This window comes from Dipteris shenzhenensis, chromosome 9 (genome assembly GCF_047967505.1).
Source record: "Dipteris shenzhenensis isolate YYH24624 ecotype China chromosome 9, Dip_SZ_1.0, whole genome shotgun sequence".
Classification (NCBI taxonomy): Eukaryota; Viridiplantae; Streptophyta; class Polypodiopsida; order Gleicheniales; family Dipteridaceae; genus Dipteris; species Dipteris shenzhenensis.
Window position 1 is genome coordinate 48,323,982 of NC_141604.1, and position 9,691 is coordinate 48,333,672.

Below are 9,691 nucleotides of genomic sequence, written 5' to 3' on the forward strand. Positions count from 1 at the left end.
TTCCCTCTATTGTCTCTACACTAATGACAATGCGACTCTTGTGTTTAGAATCTATTTGGCATCGTCGGTCATGAAGTTTCATTTCTTTGGCTAGGCCCTAGCATCCATTGCTCTTCAAGAGACCTTTGTCTCACCCTGCCCTACTCCTCCCTTTCCTCCGCTTTTGTAGTGTGCCTCGTCCCCGCTGGCATAGAGCAATGAGAGGAAACTTGATCTACTCTTGGCTAGAGAGGTAGCCACTGTTGTAAGGCTCATTGTTACCTCAATTGGAGCCTTGGTGCCTCCCTGATGGGCATCACAGCTCTGTCTACTAACTCAAATCATTAGTCATGCCTTCTAATAAAACACCATTGTAACACATAAAATTAAGCATACTAACCAAAACATCCTAAATGACATGCCAAAATCCCTCTTTTGGTCATAAACCAAGGAAATTGTAGTCCTTCTTCCCTTGTATTTTAGTCCTTGTTGCAATAAATATAAATGAGGGCAAAAGTATAATTTATCGAGTGAAAATTGAGCAAAAGAGATCACAATGTATATCTACGTCTAGTAACAAGTTATATAAAAATTATCAACTTATACTGAGCAAAAATTGAATAGAGTATCTTATATTTATAAAAACTTGGCAATGGCTGAGAGCCTTAAAGGCTAAAAGATTACAGGTAGCGACCATAACCATTCAAATACAAATATAAAAGTTAATAACAGTGCATATTGAGAGCCTCAAATTGAACAAAAAGAGATTACATAAATACCTTAAAGACCAAAAACATTACATCCAGTGTGACAAAAGATCGCTGAGAGCCCAAAAGATTACATCAAGCCATTGCTGAGAGCCTCTTCTGAGCAAGAGGGAATTTGTACAACTCAGTTTTCTACCAGTCTAGCTTGTTGCACTAAAAATTTTTAGGGAGCCAAGGGAGGATATGATGGAGAGGCCGAAGACCATGCCCATTGCCATGACTTAGATTACGACCGTCCTAGCAAGTAAAGAGTACTCTGCTCTAAAAATATTGAGGTCTTTGTTGACATCTAGGGGGAACCCATACATCACAACCATAAATAGGCCCTCTATCAGCATGTCATCTAAGGTGATGACATTCGGATGTGTCGGGAATCGAATATGAGAATGAAGGGTGTCCACTAATACTAGCATTTCTACTCCAAGTGAGAGCAATGCAATCACCTTATATGAGAAGGTGGATAACATTGGGATCAGAGATCATTGAAGGGGGGTGGTAGTAGGCATGCTGAAGAGGAGTGGGTGAGCAGCAAATGAGCATTGGAGTAGATGAGTGACAAGAGTTAGAGGAGGGAGCATGGAGCAAGGTAGAGCAAGGGTGGAAAATGGATAGAGGAGGGGTGTGGAGCAAAGCATGTGGAGAAAAGTAGCAGAGCATGGGCGAATCAGAGCAACGTAGTAAAATACCAAATGCCACAAATCTTATATATATTATAAAGTTTGAGCCACCGTGGTGGCTGGAGCCTGGGGTTCCATCCATATTAATTGTAGGCCAACACAGTGGAATCCCCCAAATGGGTTGGTAATCATGAAGAAGACACCATGTGGTGCCACTCTAGTGGCTCGTAATTAACTGCAAGCCTAGTGGAATGTTAGCGACGACAGACCTGGCTTATGAGAGGCACCACCACCAGGCAATTATTTCCACAAAGATAAATCATGAAGCTCTAATCACTCATTACCCTGTCTAATCACTCATTACCATGCACTCTAGTTCTCTATTGAGCATGCGAGCCTGATGACTGGTAATTTTTACTGCACTCATAGTGATCATACATGCTCAAGCGTAGTGGTGGGTGAGTGGTGGCACAGTGGAATCATAGCCATAACAGACATGGCTAATGACAACCACCACCATCGAGTAGTAATTCCCACAAAAGTGAATCATGAAGCCTAATCACCTCTAATCCCTTATTACCATGCACTCTAGTACTCTCCTGAGCATGCAAGCCCGGTGACTGGTAATTTACTGCACTTGTAGTAATCATGCATGTAATCTCGTTGGTTGTAATTGGAAGCTGAGTAATTGCGGGCCACTACGGTGGTTGGTAATTAATTGCCAGTCTAGTGGGTCTTAGTTGCCTCCATAGAAAATGATGGGAATCTTAGATGCCACCACCTCTAATCATTTATTACCATCATGCAAGTCAATACTGCCGCCTTGAATTATTCAAAATTTCGTACAACCACTGTGGTGGCTCTCACCTTGCGGGCTACAACCACTACGGTGGCTCTCACCTTGATAGTGTAGTCAGTTTCCTATAGCAACATTTTACAGAGAGTTTTTTTCCCATACCGACCTTAAAAGATACTTTTTCCCAATGATAAATTTTTTTTCATTTTCATACATGTTTGATCCTTTGAGAGAATCAAAGTACAAGAGCATGTACATCAAGCCTTTGAAGCTCATATATTCATGTCCAAGTTTGAGATGAAAAAAATCAATGAAGAGCATTTACATCAACGGCTTCATCCTGAGCCAAGTCTAATGTGCCAAACAAGTCTATCTCTAACTCTATACCGAGTTGATCTCCTATATCGTCATCGTACTCTAGCAACGTACGTTCACTTAAGAGTACTTGATCATCTTCTTCAATAAAGTGTGGTGATTCCTCGGTGATTCTTGATGATCATCATCTTCTTCCTCAATATCATGATCTCCATCTTCCTCCTGTACGATGTCATTATGCGCATCTTCCTCTTGGTTCATATTGTGATCTTCATCTTCTTTGCTAGATCCATCTGGATCAATTGGATCCGGCATTGGTAGTGGCATCTCCATATCCACATCTCTATCTTTAAAAATTTGCTTACTCCGTGGTTCAACTTGGATCACGTACCACCATCCTGGATCAAAATGATCCGGATTAAAAACCACCTATATTGAAGATGGGTGCCAAATGCCATCAATTATATATATGAAATTATGCTTAAGTACATGTATCAATGGATCTTTAAAAATGAAAGCTTTGATTAATTAAATCATTAGTATGCACCTGCTCACAGTGCTTGAGAAGAACAAAAGTATTACTTTCATCGGTCCAAAGTTTGGTGGAGTCATTGCAAAGAAATCGCTACTGTCTTTTCTCATTGTCGCATGGGGACCATTGTAAATAGTTCTAAACCATTTTAGATCAAGAATGAAAATACTAAATCGTTTGAAATTTTCATAGATTTCATCTATGGTTCCACAATAATCCAATTGTGAGGAGAGAAGATTGGTATTCGAAGCACTTGCTCGGCTATCTTGTGTGAACTTAGCCATGACTCCACAATCATACGTGACTCTCTTTGAATCGATATGTTCCACACAAAAATGTCATCCATATGACCATGATGCAACATACTTTTGTTACTATAAAAGAGCATCATTAAAACAATGAAGATGCATCTATTTTATAGCGTATATTGTCACAAATGATTACTTAATTACGTCAAGAGGTAAGAAACTTACATGCATCATACATCGAGATGATAACTCTCGCTTACACTTGTTTATTGTCTCTCCATCATGTTCGGCTTTCCGTAGAGCCAGTTGTAGCCAATCAAGTGACATGTGAGTGGGGAGAAGGGCGAGATCCCATGGATATGATTGCGACCGCCTGTACATTACTCTGAATCTCATCCTTGCATTTATTCTTTTGGCTTTGGCCACTTCATATCTCTCAATCCACTTCTGCATCTCCTTGCTATTGAGGATACAGAACTTATTGAATTTCTCCATTCGCTCTTCACTCATCTTTCTTTCAATCCCTTTTCCTTGGGAAACCTACCAACAATGCGATCATCATCCTTGTTATGCCAAGCTTGCAGCATATCAAGATCCGTGGATGCAAGAAACTCCATGATATATACTAATGACTCTTGCACAAGCCATCCCTCTGCCATGCTTGCTTCTGGTCTTGCTCTTTGTCTTACAAATCCCTTCAAAGTTTTCATAAACCGCTCGAGAAAAAACATCCACTGACTATGAATGGTACCTGCAATGGCCACCTCATCAACTATGTGCACAAGGAAGTGCACTTGAGTTGTCATAATGCTCGAGGGAAAGTGCTTCTCAAGCAAGCATATGGCTTCAATGGATTCCACCCTAGCCTTCTCGATGCTTGATATGGAGATCTATTTTTGAGATATCCACCTAGTTCACATGCCCATGTAAGATATATTCATAATCAGTCTACAAGTTATTCAGCTTCAATTGAAGAAAATGCAATCAATGCAATTTGATAGTAAGCTCGGGGGGGTCACTATGTATAAACCCTCTATACCACGTGCGTTCAAGGCCTATTTCTAAAATCCCTTATCTGTAAATTTTTCATTAATAAAATGTACCCCTTTTCTATACAAATCTGTAAATTTTTCCCAAAACTATTTGAAATAGTCCCTTATGTACATTTATTTCTGTAAATTTTAGAAATAAAAAATATCCTTCTGTTGAACTCACGTGATAGGGTTACATATGATGAGTGACCCCCCCGAGCAAAATCCCTTATAAATTCAACCATGAGGCCATCTTGTTTTAGAGCATTCTCACAAGTCCTCTCCCATTCACTATCAACCATAGGGGAAGAATTGTCAAAGATGCAATCGCAAAATCAATCCAACGATGATGTCTAGGTTGTGCAATATTGTGAGAATATTCTTGAAATATGGAATCAAATGATATATGAATAACACGGTTACAAGCTCTCTACAAGCTATGAAGGTGATAGCTCATGCAATGTTATCTAAATCTTACTAAATCTTACTACCAAAATTTAATGGCCCTTTAATGGGCCGCCGCTTTTGAAATCCCCTCCTAATCATCTTCCATCTTCCTCGCCATCTCCTTCTTCCCCATCCTCCATGATCCCCTCTTGCTAATTCAACACTCCTCCCTCCAGAGAGTACGCTTCATTGTCTCGTGTAGGCTCGCTCCTCAAAAAAGCTGTACGCCTCCACCTGCAACTATCTCCATCGCCTCGTTCTCCAAGATTTTGTTCTGCGCCTTAACTTAATGGACGAAAGCTAGGTATTTCCAATACCGAGGTCTCTCAATACACATCTTGGCTGTTTATTTGAAGTTTGACTGCTCCCCAATCTAATTATCAGCATTGTTTGGCTTCGCATTGTTCTCAATCCTCCATTTCAGCAGTTGCAGGCCTACACGTTCATTAACACAGAGACTACTTCGCAGTAACAAGAAGTCAACACGCCCCGTTAGCTACAGCACTTCTTGACCTATGGGTTCTCCAATTGGTTCCAACTGTTAGCCGCAACGCTGCTTGGTGAAACTTCTGTCCAAGTTCAACTGCAGGTAATATAAATATGAAAGCAGAGTAGAGCAACGTCCTATGGATTTTCTCATTACCTTCTCTTTGTGGAACTAGTTAATGGTTCTTTTGTTGTGTGATGCATCGGCTGTCATTGCTCTTGTCACCGATCTTGGATCTTTCTGTCATCGATTTTAAGCAGACTCAAGCAATCGATGCCTACTTTTCCTCCCATATGTATTCGATTCTCTAAACCAAAGTAAGTTATTTGGCTTGGGTACCTCTCCATTGTCCAAGGAAGAGTAGCAGGAGTTGTGACTTGTAGCCATGCACAACTCGAAGAGAAAAAGGGACGCTGATGTGCCCGAGTGTGGCAAGGCCATTCAAAGGAGGACGGCTCTGGATCCGTCTATTGGCATGCATCAGGTGTTTATCAGTCATCGTGGTCTAGAGATGAAGCGTAAGTTTGCTAATCACCTGTACCGTTTTCTAGAGTTACTGGGAATCAAAGCATTTTTGGACATGAAGGAGCTCCTAAAAGGAGATGATGTTCACCCTTATATGCTGGACGTTGCTAGGAGAGCAATCATAGGAGTGCCTATCTTTACTAGAATTTACGCAGAGTCTCGGTGGTGTCTGGATGAGCTTGTGCAAATGATGGAGAGTAACACCACCCAGACGTCTAAGGTGATTCCAGTCTTTTATGACGTGACGCCAGAAGAGCTGAGGAAGAAGGATGGGCCGTTTGCAGAGGCTATCGAAGCCCATCGACAAGAAGGCAAGTATGACGAAGATTTCTAGTTGTTCCAAATCTCTGGCTGAGGAAGAAGGATGGGTCGTTTGCAGAGGCTATCAAATCCAAATCTGGTTGTTCCATGCTCTCTGAATGATCCTTTAGTTCATATTCCTTCTGATCTTTCTCCACTTTGTATTGTTCCACAATTCTTACCACATCTATGTCAAAGACTGGAATAACTGACTCATTGGCCCTGAGGAATGCTTCCTCTTCATCCTCCTCTATTTCATTTGCCATGCTAATTGCCTGAGCATGCAATGCCCTTGCATGAATTGGTAAGATTGTAGTTGGAACCATATTCAGTCTGATTTTCTTTTTGCCTTTTCTGAGTGTAATCACCTACTTGATCCCATGCATATCTTCAAGAATGTGGCATCTACCATTTGGGAACATTTGAATGGGACACGAGATTTCGTAGGCATAAGGGAGGATCTATGCACCACAAGGAGGATGTGTGAAGCTTGGCCACAAGAGAGGCCAAATCTCAGGGGTTTCACTCATCATATGTAACCCTATCATGCGAGTTCAACAGAAGGAAATTTTTAATATCTAAATTTTATAAAAGTTAATTTACATAAGGGAGTATTTAAAACAAATTTGGGAAAAATTTACAGATTTGTATAGAAAAAGGGTACATTTTATTAATGAAAATTTTACAGATAAGGGATTTTAGAAATAGGTCTTGAATGCACATGATATAGAGGGTTTGTACATAGTGACCCCCCCGAGGGCCAAATGGGCGTGTCTTCTTACCTCATGCACCATGGAGGTTATCAAAGCTATAGATGGTGGTAGTGAAGCGAGCTATCACTACAATTCGTACTCCCATTGGATGCATGAGGTGTTTGAAGGGGGTCTTCACAAAGAGCAAGAAAAGAGGTGTAGAGCAATTATATGGCTTGAAATCTCATGATTGGCCTAAGATGCTCCAAGTAAGTATTTTATGTGCATAATATCTTTTTCCTTCCAAATTTGTGAGTGAATTAGAAGCACTAATCAACCATTCCTCGTGCGTTCAGTTCATACTACCTACTAGCATTTCTCGTTGTGCATCGAAGGACGTGAAGGATTGTATTTACAAGATGGGCGAGCTTGTGAGGTACTTTACAGGATACAAAATGTGAAGCATATCAATGCTCCACAAAAGGTGTTCATATTGCTAATATGGTGTACTTTTTCCTTTCTAGGTATGTGAGCTCAAAGGAAATAGATCCCACCACGCTTGAGAATGCTTGAGTTATGTGAGTGGAGGTGGTTTTTTTAGTGGAGGAGACATTTCCACGTTCTATTCGAGATCACAAGCCAACTACATCTTATAGTACATTTGGTGGATGAGATTGCTATATGCGGTATTGTACATGCATGATGGTTGTTCTTTCTTGAGTGCTTCATGAAGACGTGTAGTTTCTTGGAAATGTTTGCGAAGCATGGTGCTTCGGTAAACAAAAGAAAACCAACTTTGGCAAAAGTACCTCTCGTGCACGAGGTATTCTTGATTTGATTCACACAGATGTATGGGGTTATGCCCGGACCCACAGCATCAATGGTTCACTTTACTACTTGACTTTCATCGACGACTACAACAGATATTGTTGGGTCTTTAAAAAGAGAAATTTAAAGTCTTTTCTAGATTTCAAGAATTCAAAGCCATGGTAGAAAACCAGACAGGCAAAAAGATCAAAGTCATGAGATCAGATAGAGGAGGTGAATACATGTCTTCAGCATTCATGAACTTTTGCAAAAGTTAGGGCATTCAAAGACAGTTCACTTGTGTAGATACTCCTCCGTAGAATGCAAGAGTTGAAAGGAAGAATGTGACTTTAGCAGACAGTGCTAAAGCAATGCTTAATGAAAAGTATCTTCCGAATTAGTATTGGGCAAAAGCAATAGCCACTACAAACTATTTGCTTAATCGGCTTCTTACTGAACTGATACAAGGTATTACTCCTTATGAAGCATTCACTGGACGTAAGCCACACATTAGGCATCTCCGCATATTTGGTTGCACAGCATATGCTCACGTACATGATGATCATCATCGCAGGAAATTGGATGCGAAGTCATGCAAAAGCATCATGGTTGGCTACAGTGAAGATTGTATATATTCTACATTTTCAACTAAATCTAGTGTATAGTTAGTCATTTGTGGTATGCTCTTGACCTCTGCCCTCTCTCATCATCTCCACTCTTCTCCTCTCCCCTCTTCATATTTTGTCACTTGCAATTGCCGGCTCATATAGCAACTCACAAAATTATTTGTCACTTGCAATTATCGGCTCGTATAGCAACTTGCAAAATTATGTCGCATATGTGTGGAGAGATAGTGGTATACATAGGTTCACTATCCTTATGTTTTATAGATTATTAGTGAAACAAATTAGATATGAATATATTACATACGTTTTAATTTGTAGCCTTTATTAGAACTCAAACTCCATAGTACATATGTACATAGAAAAAAACAATATTGAGGATTGAGGGTATCAGGGTTACAATTCCTCCTAGCTTAGAAAGTAGTAGTAAAATTGTTTATAACTACTTGTGTAAGTAATGCTAGCTACTACACCAGTGTGTATAAAATACTGACATCCATCAATAGAGCATGATGTTGCATGATCATGGTACAAATAGATGCTTATGAGAGAGAGAAGGACGTGGGAAAAGGTGATTTGCCATCCCATGCCTATTTCAACAGGTAGATTATCACATTCACAATCATCCAATTACGTCGAGAGGGGGAAGAACGTAGAACTATAAATGATTCAAAATATTGTTATGTGTCCTAGAACCTAAATGATATAGTAGTATCCAGAACATGATTACTAATGTGAATATACATAAAACTTATATAACTTTTTGTATGTTTCTCTTACAAACTTTATTGGAAGCATGGCTCCCAAAAAACGAGGAAGAAATGCAACAAAGGCTCACGATTACATTACGATGTTGCCTAACAAGAACTGGAAATGCAACTTTTGTCATGAAGAGTACTTAGGCTCTCGCACAATAATGCAAAAGCACTTCTTGGGTGATAGCAACAAATAGATTGGAAAATGCAAGGGGCCAGGAGTTGAAAGAGTTATAGCCACTCTAGGCAAACAAAGGCCTAAAAGTACGGACAACCAAGTAGATGATATAGTCGCACGTCACTAATCCCAACCTCAAGAACGTAGGGAAATGTAATGACATTTCTCGTTTGCAATCGCATGCGCATTTGCAACAAAGATTTTTGGAAGAGTCATTTAGACAACATGTAGAGAAAGCAAAGAAGTTGTTTTTTAGGCCATTTGTCGCACTAGTTACCCACTTAGCATGGTTCAAATCCTGCATTGGAAAAGAGCCATGGCATCTGTAGCAAAGGTGGGTCTAGGCTTTACGTTTTCCAATTACAATGCTATCTGCAACAACTACATGGATGCATACTATGAGAGGATGAAACTAGAGATGGAGCAAGTAGTATACGATGGTATTGAGAGAACAGGATGTACCATTGTTAGTGATGGATGGAAAAATGTCACCAAGAGGTCTCTTATCAATATCATGGTCGTGACATTTAAGGGAGAGGCTTTTCATCAATCCATCAACACAAGTGGTAATGCCAAGATAGGTGAATACATT

General features: G+C 40.1%; 1 protein-coding gene across 1 annotated transcript; it reads left to right on the forward strand.

Moving 5' to 3' along the window:
- The first annotated feature begins 5,604 nt into the window (after nucleotides 1–5,604).
- On the forward strand, nucleotides 5,605–6,078 carry LOC147898762 (TIR domain-containing protein-like). Its single transcript, XM_087379227.1, has one exon. The coding sequence runs from the start codon at nucleotides 5,605–5,607 to the stop codon at nucleotides 6,076–6,078; it is 474 nt and encodes a 157-aa protein (XP_087235353.1).
- Nucleotides 6,079–9,691: the final 3,613 nt, after the last annotated feature.